This window comes from Astyanax mexicanus, chromosome 19 (genome assembly GCF_023375975.1).
Source record: "Astyanax mexicanus isolate ESR-SI-001 chromosome 19, AstMex3_surface, whole genome shotgun sequence".
In the NCBI taxonomy this organism is placed as follows: Eukaryota; Metazoa; Chordata; class Actinopteri; order Characiformes; family Acestrorhamphidae; genus Astyanax; species Astyanax mexicanus.
This window is the reverse complement of record NC_064426.1, coordinates 23,545,661-23,559,595: the sequence shown is the minus strand read 5'-3', so window position 1 is coordinate 23,559,595 and position 13,935 is coordinate 23,545,661. Positions and strand designations below refer to the sequence as shown.

General features: G+C 40.1%; 1 protein-coding gene across 9 annotated transcripts in view; it reads left to right on the top strand.

The window, feature by feature from the left end:
• The first annotated feature begins 4,009 nt into the window (after positions 1-4,009).
• si:ch211-278a6.1 (SRC kinase signaling inhibitor 1) overlaps positions 4,010-13,935 on the top strand; it is a 271,162-nt gene continuing 261,236 nt past the window's right edge. For 8 of the 9 annotated variants that reach the window (XM_049467593.1, XM_049467595.1, XM_049467590.1 and 5 more), the window contains exon 1: positions 4,010-4,749. In XM_049467593.1, coding sequence (XP_049323550.1) covers positions 4,728-4,749 — 22 coding nt within the window. In that variant the 5' untranslated portion in view covers positions 4,010-4,727. The remainder of the gene's footprint in view (positions 4,750-13,935) is intronic. The other variant, XM_049467599.1, reaches the window with a different exon arrangement.

Sequence of the window (13,935 nt, the reverse complement as noted above, 5' to 3'; positions counted from 1 at the left end):
TACAGAATGCTTTGTAGAAGCAATAGTATGAAACAGGAGGAAACAATCAGTAGCTCGGAGAACAGGAACGTAGCGTCACATGATCAGTGGAGTGAGAGAAGTCCGTTGTGGGTGGATCCTGGGAAGTGGAGTCTAACCCTAACCCTAACCATAGGGAACAGTTCAGAGTCCGGAGCAGGCAGGCTGACTGCATCAGGACTGACAGTTAGGGTCACGTGCCCTTCTTTAACCATTCATGGAAAGTTCCCACGCTCATTGTTACCTGGATATTGATTGTCTGCAGATGTTAGACATTATTCTAATTCAATTTACATGCAATTTAAACCCTACTTGTATCAGTGTTACTTTACAAAGTATTGCCAACATTTCTGTAAGCATACTGAGTGTTTATTTTAGTTGTTGGGCCGTTGTATGTTTTTGACCTGTTTCTTTTTTTTTTGGTTTAATCTTTTGGGCACACCCCTTTGCCCTGTTTGCTGAATCAGCTCTCTAGTTTTTTTTACACCTGCTTGGCTTTAATATATCCCTGGTTTAACCGATGGGTTTGGTTTTGTTGCACATTTTATATAAATATTTTTATGTTACACATTCTGGGTGCCAACTATCTTGGTGACATCGCCCAACAGGTTTCCCTTTCGCCCACAGTTTTTGTCTACAGTTGGATCATCACCTGTCAAACCATTGTAACTTATATGACTCTTTTCTTACTTTTGAGATACCCTACATATACAAACATAGATAGATAGATAGATAGATATATAGATAGATAGATAGATAGATAGATAGATAGATAGATAGATAGATAGATAGATAGATAGATAGATAGATAGATAGATAGATATGACAATGTCTGTCAGCATATTTAAGATTTATTTCCTTCGGGATAAATCCTAAATATGCTGACAGACATTGGTTGGAACATGCAACCACTGCATTTTCTCACTGGATGTTGTTGACGAAGATAACTTTCTATTCCTCTTCAGATTTGAAAAAAAACTTGGAAACAATATAATGAAACAAATGAATATAATGAACCAAATGCTAATGCTGTTAAGCCTCCTACTTCTTTGGATATTATACGTAGTTTTTGTAAGTCCTAAGCAAGCACTCTTGTCGCTCGTCAAATCCCATCACTGTGATTGAACGTGATATACCGTGACTGAAACTGCATGCCTCGCTAAAATCTAAAATCCACTGCTTGCTTGGTGGTTACTTCACTCCGTCACTCTCCTGGGGTATGAACTTCCTCTTTTGATGTCTTCCCAACTACCTGTCTATCTTTCCTCTGTCTTCTCTTCATGTCTTTTGCTCCATATATTTTCTAGATTTCGATCTTTATGTTTCTCCACCAGCGATTTACTGTTCTCTTCTACTGTCATCTTAAAAGCTAGGCTGGCGCAACACCATATGGAGAATAAGTGTCATTGTTACTTCAGGGGGTCTCCTTCCTATGGAAATCTCTTCCAATGATGCTTCTACTTATCGTCACAATGCTTCTTTCTGAGTATCTCAGACATCCGTCGACCCATTTATCTCCACTCTCTTCCATAATTCACACACATAGATACTGTTGTTGTAATAAAGGCTTTAGTGAAGTTATTACCAGACCAGATACTCTAATGCTATGCCATCTTTAGCTCGGACAATTTAGAGTTTCCAATTCTCTTTATACGAACTGTACTTACATGCCTATTTTGCTTTCAAAGTAGACTAGATTATGTTTTTTCCCTCTGTTGTTGGTTGGCTCTTCCCCTGCCGTCCATGTGCGGCAGAATCTGCAAACGTCCAGATGTTACAAGACCTGAATCAATAAAAAGACCTGCTCCAAGTGTTTGGTCTCCAAGTGGTTGATTGGACTAGTGTGCTGTCACTCAGATCTGGTTCCAATCCTGGATCTTGCAGCATCAGCAGCCCGCACAATTGGCCTTGCTCTCTCAGTGATGAGATAATTGCATGGCATTCCTTCCCACTTAGTGTCTTAACTGTTGTATCTTCCTTTGAACCTCCAGCTACCTAGGGATACTGTGGCAGTTTGAAAAGATTCACATTTGTAAGGGACATTGAATCAGATCTCCAACCCTCTTACATCCCAGTCAAAATACATTTTGATTGACTAACGAAAAAAAATATCCCAATTCAGAACACAGTTCCACTGCTCCACAATTAAAACCTGGGAGATTATTACCATCTAGTAGGGGTGTGACGGGACACTAATATCACAAGACGAGACACGATATTGGGTTCACAAGAACGAGACGAGATTTAAAAATAAAATTTTAAAGAAAACGTCAAAAATGAAAAATGGCTTGAAAACTACAGTTTTATTTGACAAAATCATATAACGCAATATTAACAGACTGGTTTCTCTAACACATTGATTTTATAAGAAATAGAAAAAAAAATTAACTTTTCTAGGTCTTATATAGTGCAAACAATAAGTGCAAACCACAACCAGTCATATTAAGACTATGGTTTGTGTTTTTTTCTCCTAAATCTCTTGTAATTTAACTTTGCATAACCATAACCAGTCATATTAGGACTATGCTTGAAGTGCAAACAGAGACAGAACATTATTTTAAATACAGTACAGAGCTAAGGGATTAGTACAACTGTCTATGAAACAGTCACGTGTAGGATTTACTTACAGTATTTACATATGGTTTGTGTCTTGTTGGTCACTCTGTTACTGTTTGTTTCCACTGGAAAGCCAAAATGCAGCCAGATCTATGCCAGGGGTATTTAATTAGAATTCAGTATGGTCTAGTTAGAGAAAATTTCGACAGGCCAAGGGCCGGACCGATTGTTAACTTGTGTTATAATTAAGTGCTATATTCTGTAAGGTTGTTCGAACTGAATGATGAAAAAATATATAATAATAATAATAATAATAATTGCCTCTCTGGCCAGATTTTGTATACGTACCTCGCCTGTCTTTCTGTCGCGCTCGGCGTGACTTTAGTTTTCACCCGTTCTCGTGCTCCCTATCTCCTTATAAAGGCGTTTTTTCACGGCCGCGTCCCAATTCAACAGCCGGAGCAGCGGGACCGCGACCCTGACCACACGGATTCGATCCCGCGTGAGGAGCGGTGTGTTTATTTATTTATTTTTCCCTTACCGTGTCTGCACAGATCTGATTGACTGAAGAGAGCGTTTGGTGATCTTACCCCACACGTGATTGGTCTCTGAGTTTACTGCGCCCCAAAGCACGTATACAATTAAATCCTTCTCAGTAGGTTTGGGTCCGGACCCGGAGCGCAGTCTGCCCATTAGTGACCTCTGTTCTATGCAAATGCCCAAATTTTCCTCTTCTGCTGAGAGCTGCTCTCACTGCTCAGCCTCCACACTCGCTGCTACTGGGTTGCCAGATCCCTCTTAAAAAGTCCACACTAAACTGTTTTTTCCCCCGCGAGACAGGTTAAAGCTTAAAGAGAAATATCGTTATGTTTAAATTTCGCAAGATCTCGTGCCACGAGATCTCGTCACACCCCTACCATCTAGCCCACTGTGATTTTGACATTGATTGTATCTAATGAAACACCCTTATCATTTATCAGTTAGTACAAAATGTATGATACATATTGGTTCTTGAATGCAAGACTGATTGGATGGTAGAATAAAATGCTGTATTTTATATTTTACAGTATACTTATCTTGATCTGTTTTGTTTGTTCATGTTACACACAGATTCCTGGTGTGTGTGTGTGTGTGTGTGTGTGTGTGTGTGTGTGTGTATAGTGTGTTTGACATTCCTGGTAAAAAATAAAGCGATTGGGATTCGTCTTGAGTATTATTCCTATTCATTTCCAGCATTCCATTCATTTGCTTTGGCAACTGCTGTTAATTACAATTCATCCTAATTAAGCCATTTGAATGGGAATCAGGGAGAGAGAGAGAGAGAGAGAGAGACTCACACACACTGAGAGGGGGCTTCTAATGCTGCAGAGAAGAGGCTGCACCTTTAAGAGAAAGGGAGCGAGAGACACTCACATACACTGAGAGAAAGAGAGCGAGAGAGAGAGAGCATGCTGATCATGAGCTAATATTTTTACTCATTTCGAGCTGTGCGTGCGTTGCTTGACCACCTTAACAAAGACGAGACCACCTCTCTCGCGCACACGCGCACTCACACGGAGACGAACGCACGCACGCTACCTCGCTCGCACGCGCGCGTGCACACTAATAATGCAGGCAGAGGCATTCCCTCCTCGACATTGAGGAAACGCACGCACGCTCGCTCGCGCGCGCGCAGGCTCGCTCCTCATACCCTTGACAGGCGGGCAGGCACACACACACGCGCGCCCGCGCGCGCATTCGCACACGCACGCTCTCGCGCTCTCTTCTCTCTCGCGCGCGCGCTCGCTCGCACACTCACACTCGCTGAGGCGCGGGCGGTGCTGAGGAGAGGCGAGAAGAGCTACAGCTAGAGAAACAGAGAGAGAGGGAGAGAGATAGAGAGAGAGAGGGACAAAGGGAAGAAGAGAAGATAATAAAAGAAGGACGTGCTAAAGAAGAAGAGGAGTAAAAGGAAATAAAGGAGGAAAAGAGAGAGGAGGAAGTGAACGCGCCGGTTGGAAGAAGAAGAAGAGAGAGGAGGAGAGACAGAGCGGAAAAGAGGAGAGAGAGAGAGGGCTACAGGAGGGAGGTGGAGAGAAAAGAGGTGGATCAGGAAGCAGGAGGCCGGTGGCTCTCTCTCGTTGGCGGCGGCAGCGGCGCGCGGACACGGCATTATGGGAAATGCACCATCCCAAGGCATGTCTCTCTGTTATTATTACTGTGTATTTAATTACTTAATTATATTACTGTGCTTCACATGAGCTTCATTCTTTCTGTCTGCTGCTGCCTGTGTGCTGTGGCTTCACCTCACTGTGTGTGTGTGTGTTCCTGGAAGGGGGAGAGAGAGGGGGGTGGGGGTGAGGTGCTGGAAAGGTGGGTGGTGGGTGTGGGTGTGTGGATGTAGTATGGGTGGGGGTGTGTATATGTATATATATATATATATATATATATATATATATATATATACCACTTGTAATCTTTATAGATATATGTTTAAGTGAACTGATTATTGCTGTTTTATTCTATAAAATACTTATAAAAAATATATATATTGTCATTTAGAGCATTTATTTGTAGAAAGTGAAAAATGTTAAAATAACAAAAAGATGCAGTGTTTTCTGACGTATAATAAATTATGCAAAGAAAACAGGTTGGATAGCACGATAGCACGTTCAATTCCCAGTGCTGGGGTCTGGGGTTTAAGTCCCAATCTGGGTGGATGTTCTCCTTGTGTCTGTGTGAGATCAGGTAAATTGGATAAACCGTCCTGGTGTTTGTGTATATCGTTGCTGTTCAATAATAACAAGTATCTCATTTTTGTACATTTTTAGTTGTCGATTCACTGATGAATGGACCAATAGAAATTCTCCAAAATGACCTGAAGTAAACTAGCTTTACATTGACTTCCATTGAAAGTTAAGAAGGATTTATCTCTCAACTGAAAAGTTGCTGTTTCAGAAATAAATGTTTCTATTGGATAGTGACGATATGTGTGTGAGTGTGTGTTTGACTGTATGCCCATATATATTTCAGCACTCTGTGCTGAGTTAATTTATTTAGTGCCTGATGCAGGTGGATGGTTGTTTCCGGTTGTGATTACGCTGTGTGTGACTGGCTGTGTGTGTGGATGACTGAGTGTGTAAATGTTGTAAAGCGTGTTTGTAAAGCGTCCTTGGGTGTCTTGAAATGCAGTATACATTCATTCAACAATACTAATAAAGAGTTGAGAAACAATATTTGGTGAAATAAGGTGTCTTGGCATGCTCCACCAGTCTTTCACACTGCTTTTGGGTGACCTTTTGGTATTCCTGGTGCAAACATTCAGCTTTGTTTGATGGCTTGTGACGATCCATATTCCAGAGCTTTTTCATCATTGATCCTCAACCAATTTTTTTTTTTACGTTATTGTGGGCAATGTATCGTGATAATAAAGTATCGTGAGATACCCTATATTTTCCATACACACTTTATTCCTTTTCGTTATGTCATGTTAACACAGTCTGCATTATGAAGAACTATCTCTGTGCCTAATGAGGGTAGTGCAATTTTAGTTTGAGGCATGATATTATTGCAGCTCTTTCAATATGTTCATCAGAGAAACTCATATCATGTTAATATTATTATTTTACAGATTACAGACCAAGACCCAAACTGACCAAGACCCCAAATGTATATATAATGTAGGAAAATAAATAGTGTAACATTAAAAAGGATGTAATGTAACAAAAGAAATCCACCATAAAACGAAAGTGCACAGTATTTTCCTAGTGCAGGCATTTAGGCTTATGATGATAATTATGATAATTTGGCTTAAACCAAATATATGGCCATGGTATACTTATGTTTATGTAATTTGTGCTATTTTAATATATCAGATTTTTGCTTTTCAAAAGGGTGTATTTACATTATTATGCCATCATTATATCATATCACTCTATTTCTGGGATAGTGAATCTCATAAACACAAGCAGTCACTGTGACAGGCCTAGATGCATATAAAGTACTAATATGGATCTTCTAATGGTGGTTTAAAAATGGTAATTATATTATTGTGTACGATGTGATATGACACACCCCTAATATATGTATACAGTGTGTGGTGTGTGTGAGCTGCTGGCTGGGTGGGTGTGGATCTGGTGATTTGAATGCATGTGCAAAGGCTGGAAGGGGTGGAGTAGAGAGAGGAGGAGAGGAGATGCGTACACTGATGCCGCACTGAGTGTGCACACATGCACCATGTGAAGGGTGTGTGTACGTGTGTGTGTGTGTGTGTGTGTATGTGTGTTGGAGGCAGTGAAAAAGAGAAAGAGAACATTTCCTTGCTGTGTGCACTAATGCTGGTGTGAGAGATGGTAGCAGATACAGCAGCTGTAGCTGCCACACACTTGGGAATCCCAGCAGAACTTGTGTGTGTGTGTGTCTGTGTGTGTAGGCGCAGGTGTATCCTTGTTCGCGTGGCTTTGGTAGCAGGCAGTGTCTTTGAAAAGGGTGTGTGAGTAGAGTATCTAAACTGCATGTGTGTATGTGTGTTTGTCTTTAAAAGCAGTGCAAAACACATTGAAGACAAAACATGGCAATGCTGTAAAATGATACTATTTGTTGTTAATAAAGTACATTTAAAATGTCTTTATGCATATTTAATAATAATGGGCAGAATTGTGGTTAAATGCACAAACAGTACAAAGGTTTGGATTGCTCTTGATGTACATTGTACATTGAATATGAATAAGTGTAATATCCCATGATTTTTGCCACTGCTGGTCATGATCATTACCACACACTGCACTGTCCACTGTGAGTGGTAATGCCTTCTATGACAAATTTCAGAAATGGGATGTTCCATCTTTCTGACATCAACTATCGAACTTCATTTGAACTCCAATGATTTACATTGCCTTGCCATGAGCACAATAGCAGGCGTTCAGCCTAACTCACAAGATAACACATCACAATGTATAAAGATATGTGGTTACTTCCAAGATCTCCCTTCATGAACCATTAACATACTGCTATCCCATGACTTTTGCCATGTCAGTGACTATTAGAGCACCATGCCTAATGCTAGCCATTAGCTAGATGGGTGTAAAAAGTGGAACCGTGTTCTCTGGAATGATCAGTACTGAGTTGTGGAGTTGAGGATGAGGTGGGTAATGATCATCCAACTTTGAATGCAATCTCCAAAATCTAGTTGAAAGTCTTCACTGGACAGATCAAGCAGTTACTCCATCAAAAGCAGGATAATTATTTTTTAATACTCTTGATTTCAGAAGAAACAACAAATGAGTAGATGTCACAGTACTTTTCATTGTAGTGTGTATGTGTATATGAGAAAATACAAGAGTACATAAATATATGCCACTGTTTATGAGAGTATATATATTTATACCCAACTGCTCTCCTGGGATTTTCAGCACAACAGTCTCTAGAGTTCTCAGAATGTTATTATAGAGTTAACATATCCAGTGAGCTGCAGTTCTGCAGATGGATACCTTTGCAATGTTCCATGGTTACCAAATAGGTTCAAGCTGACAGAAAGGCTTGATAGCTTAGATTTCCACTTTCACTCTGCACAACTGTAGTGAGTACAACATTGGGGTTTAATTATGGTGACCAAGAACAGAAAGCTGAGGCTGCAGTCAGCACAGGCTTAAGATCTTAAGTATAAGATTGGAAAAAAACTTAACCTGGTCTCAAGAATTGATTAGATTGATTTCACACAGATGGTAGGGTCAAAAATTTGAGTTTGTGGACCCAATTTGTCTTGTGTCAACAGTACAAACACTGTTTGCTTGAGCACTGTTTGAATAATTTTGCTGACCATGTGCATCCCTTCATGACTACAGTTATTCATCTAATAAAGCTAATTTCAGCATGATAGGACTGGATTCATGAATATGACAATGGTTTCTTTTTCACTGCATGGGCAAATGGTTACTAAGGCTGTGCTGTGCCGTTTTATGCCATTCCAGGCTGGATCTGTTAGCCTGGTTACACAGCATACTGTGAGTTTTCATGCCAGCTACTGGCCTTGTCCTAAATCGACACTGCGTCTTTAGCACACCGGCCATGGGCCTCGTACAGCATTGCTACTGCGGCATTAGCAGACCAGCTACTGGTTTTCCCAACAGGGCTACTGCAGTGCTAGTATGCCAAGCACAAGCAACTGGGCTTGTTCCACATTGCTAACAAAGCATTAGCATTTCGATGCCCGTGCCTTGTCGCATGGTCTTGCTAGCCAATAGACAGATGCCTAAGTTTCTCTAAGTCCTCCCACTAAATGGTTCCATTGCTCTCAATTTAGATTTACTAACTGTGCTGCCTAGAAAACTGAAGTCACATTGTTTTTTTAGCATTTTTTTAGCATTCCGTGCTGAACCGTATTCACGTGGAAAAGCTACTGGAGTGGTTACCCTCTGTGCTCAGAACCGCTCGTTCCTGGAGTGGAAAAGCAAAAAAGCCAATGAGATCAGTGTTCTTCAGTGGCCTTTATAGTCCCTGGATCTGAATCCAGAATGGGAGGTTCTCAGCATGAATGCTCCTGCAGGAAAGTCTGCAGGAATTGTATGATGCAACCATGTCAACTTGTAGCAGAATCCCAAAGGAATGATTTCAACATCTTGTGAAGTCCAAGCAGAGTTGAAGCTATTTTGAGAGCAATGGGATGCTCTACCTAGTGTTGGTATTGTGTTCCTGATATAGCACATGTTGTGATGTATATGGGTGCATGTGGTTACATACATCTGATAAAAGCGAGTGAGAGAGAGAAAGAGTGAGAGAGAGAGTAGAGCAACAAAGGGCCATGCTTCTACCTGTTCACAGTCTCTCTGGGACCAAAAGCTGCTTTGATTAGCGGAGAGGACAGGATTGGGTAGACGTAGAGAAAACATAGGAAGAAAGGGGAGGAGACTATCACTACCGATCACAAAAACAATGAGATGAGAGGAACTTCTACTCTCTTTTTTAGCCCTATTCTTTGTTTCATTTAACTAGACTTGAAAGCACGGAGGTGTAAGATATAAAAAGAAATCAGCAGAGATGGATGGAACTCTTCTAAGAGAAGGAGAGAGAGGAAAAGAGAAGAAAGAAAGATGTGCAGGAAGGCAGAAGGTGGAAGGAAAGCAGAGAGCAGGGAGATGAAAGAGGAGAGGAAGGATGAAAGCTGCAGGATGAAAGAGGGAGGGATGGCGTCATGAAAGGACGGAGAGTTGGAGACGGTGCATTGGCATACAGTGTTATGCTAGGCCCAGTCTATCTGCGTGGGCATATATCTGGAGCATGGTTCTTAGTGGACATGCATGTGTGTCTTGTTTCCAGGAGTGTTTAAAAAGTATTAAACCAGTTCTGTTCTGTATGGACCATCATCGACCCTGTTTACACCTGGTGTTGTCATGTGAATTGTATCTGGATTGTTTACACTGCTACAGTATAACATGTGGCTCAAATGCATCTCCAGAAGTGGTTTGAGCACTCAGTGAAATAATCTAGAAATAATCCTGATTTTCAAGATGGTATGAAGTGACCAGGTTTAAACGTGGTATTACACTGCTATAATGGGCCCCACCGTACACCCTGTGCAAGGCACGCCGCGATTCTCAACAGTCTATTTTCACGCCTTGTGCCAGCGCTGTTAAAATTGTTTAAGAATGAATCTACACCGATAGCTAATGCTGTGTTTCTATCTTGGCGGTAGTACACCCCCCCGCTTCTTACACACACAAATGGGCGTAAATCCAGCTTTACATCAACAATAAACAGAATAAAGAGTAAAATAATATTGCTGTTCCCTTAAATGAGTTGCTGCCGTACCTTTACAGCGTGAACGTTCAGGTCAGTTTCCTCTGCAAAAGTACCATGCTGTTAAGATATTAATGTGCCAAAGTCAGAGTGCACCTCGCTCTTAAAGGGAAATGCAAGTGACACACTGATTGTTTTATTTCACGTTACGCCCAAAACACACCCAGGATTAATTAAGAGAATTAGCACATGCCTTTTGTGCATTTCGAGCTACACACAGACACGCCCTAAATCCAGCTGCGAGTTTAGCAATTGACAGGTGCGCAATAACTTGCTAAAATAGGGCCCAATATGTCTCAGTTGCATCTCAGATCTCATCCTGATCTGGTTTGAGCAATTTGTATTTATTTTAAATGCACTTTGGATGTGTTTACAATTGCATTTGTGATAATTTAAACATACAACATGACTAGGTGTAAACATGCTCTTTACATTGCTATAACATGGCTCTGTTGCGTCTCAGATCACATTCTGAACTTATTTGAGCTATATGATTTGTATCTATTTTAAATGCACCTTGGGTGTGTTAACACTGTCATCTGTATCCAGATATAATCCTGATACGCAAGATGAATAAATTGACCAGGTGTAAACGATGTAATCAGTTTTAAGCCAATAACATGCAAACAAAATGCATTTGTAATACTTGAAAATGTGCCTTAAATTGTTCTTACATTATTATTTTAAAGTCTTGAGAATTAAAAAACCTGTGATTTGAGGTGCCCCAATCTAATGCTTTTAAACAAAAATCAACAACCTGACCCAAGCATGATGCAATACAGTACAATACAACACAGTACCCAGTATTGTTACCTTCCTAGTAAATTTATTATGCATTCGTAGACCCTTGTTCCTCCAGTGTTTCTTTTGAAATCAATGGCTTTATCAAGACCTTTACCTCCTTTACTGCAGTAGCAGTTTATTTTGGGCTTTTTTTTGGCAAGAATTAAGACAACAATTTGTGAGGAGATTGCATAGATTGCATACAGCAATTGAAGAGCACCTGTGAGGTCAGGTTCTGATGATAGATGACCAAGTACCGTATGGAGCTTCCTCCCTTTACATGCATATTGACCTTGTGCTCTTTTGTTGCTTCTTCACACTGTCCATCCATCCATCCATCCATCCATCCATTCATCCATCTGTCTTTTTTGGACTTCCTCTGGACTTTTCCCCTGGGGTTTCAGAGTCTACTCAGACTTATTGGGCTCCAGATAGAAATACCCCCTGGGCAAGGCGCCAGTCCATTACAAGGTTCTACTCCAGACTAACCCTTTCTGTTGGCACAAGTGTACACCTAGGGCTGTGATGGATGCACCTTTAAATAGTGGAAATGATCAATACAAGATCTGTCTGGATCTCACTGAGCTACATGTTGCCATGTGACGTGAGCCGCCATTCACACAAGCTGTTGACTTTTAGAAACTAGTGTTTGGTTGCTTTTGTCCACACAATACCCTAGGTAACATTCCCATTTGGAATTTGTTTATGGTTCTATATTAGTCCTTACATGTGGATGTCAGTAAATGGCCCCATCAGTTTCAGTAACGGGACTAGGAGGGGTTAGATATGGTCTTTGAATTTATTTGTAATTTAATGAAAGAGCTTCACTTTTTAGACTTGTAATGCTGTGTGTTCTGTGCTTTTTTGTTTTTTTTTGTGATTTTTTTTAAGTCATTATGAGAGCAGTTTGAATAAGCAATGTTGTGGAAACACTGTGGTGGAGAGTGCAGTAGTACAGTCTGTTCCAGCTCTGCTTTTAAACAGACAAGGGCTTTGCAAATTGCAAATTGTTTGCATCAGTTTACAAAGCTTCATTTACTTCCATTGGTATAAGCAAGCTGTGAGTTGTTAACCAATGATTTATAGTCTAAAGAGGCCAATTTTGTTTACAGCTTAGAATATTTTATCTTATATTTTCTATGCAATATTAACAAGTTACTTAATTAATATTTTTTTGCCCAACAGCACTGGTAATTTACTATTTACCTTAATATAATTTGAGCTTGTTGGATAGATTATTCACAGGACTTAAAGTGCTTAAATGTGGCAATGTTTAACATTTATTGAAAACTGCATGTTATATTACTGTAGTGGGCAATCAGTTGGCCTGTCACAATACTTACGCTATCGAATTGATACAATTATACAATATATGAATATGAGCTCAATAATTTTAGCTGACCTTGATATGAACTCTAACTCTAATCTTTGGGGTATCTTTTATATTGTCCAGCATTTAAACCCTGGACCTCTGGAATCAATATTGAATAAACTATAAGGCGCAACGTATTATAAGGTGCATTTTAAGCGACAATAGTAAGGAACAAGGGTGTCACACCGTCTTGCTGCTGGGGGGAGGGGGGCGCCTAAATAAACAAAACTGTCATTCTTAAAAAAACATTTTCTTTTAAAGTCAAACGAATGCTGGATGTTAATGTCTACAGATTTCCCTCCTAAAAACTGTTTATTTGGGTGAGTAAAGCACTTCCATTTATTTACAATAAGCTTACATTTTCAGTATTTTAGTGCAGTTAGCAGCAGCACTAGTCACAATTAGCAGCAGTGTTGGCCAATGTTAGCAGCCTTTAGCGCTAGTTAACACCATCTGACAATGCTACACTAAGGATCCCTGAGTGTTCCAGTAAGCCCGAGCACTATTAGCTAGTGGTTTGTCCCTTGTAGCTTGTTTTAACACGGTAAACACACAGGCTACGGCCCATATACTCACCTCTGAACAGCAAAAGAGCTAGCACTGCAGTTAGTGGGTGGAGAACTTTACTGAAACTATTTTATAATGCTGTTCTTCAGTAGAGTGGCTTTACTGGAAGATTTCATACATAAGGCACACTGACGATTTTTTTAAGTATATGGTACCCAGATAGCACAAAGAATCGGAAATCAGGGATGAGGAATTGGGCCAAATGTGGTTGGAATCCAAGAACGTGGCGTACTCATATATTATACTCGGCAACCGGGGTGTTGGCACATAAAGCTGTTTTTTACTATTTTGGTATTAACACCATTATTTTAGTCAGTTGTTCAATGACTAGGACATCCATCATGGTGGCTCTATACACACAGAGTGAACTGTGGTAAAGATAGAAAAATGTAGACACTTATTATTAATTGTCGTGTAAAAGGGTGTAATTGCATTATTTTGCATGTAATTATTTGTATTATATATTATTACATATGTTTTATCATGTCATTGACATTAAATGGTCCTATAATTAGAGTTATATTGTTTAAATCATTCAATGATACTAGCTGATTTGTAAAAGCACTAGCAGTTATTGTAGTTTATTGTGCTAAAGATTTACTGTGCTAAAGCTTTACGATCCACTGTGTGTTTTTTCTCTTTTTTCATGAGCTATTGTCCACATGACCACAAAGCAACCCCTCCGCCTTATTATCTGCTAATTAATTTGCTCAGTGAGGAATTCCATCATATCACCCACGGAGAATACATCATTGTAATATTCCAAGATTGATAATGGTTCCAGAATTGGTACCGATTATCAGCCAGCTCACCACTGAAAATGAGTAATGGGAGGGAATAATGGGAAAAGGCTAAATCCCTATAGG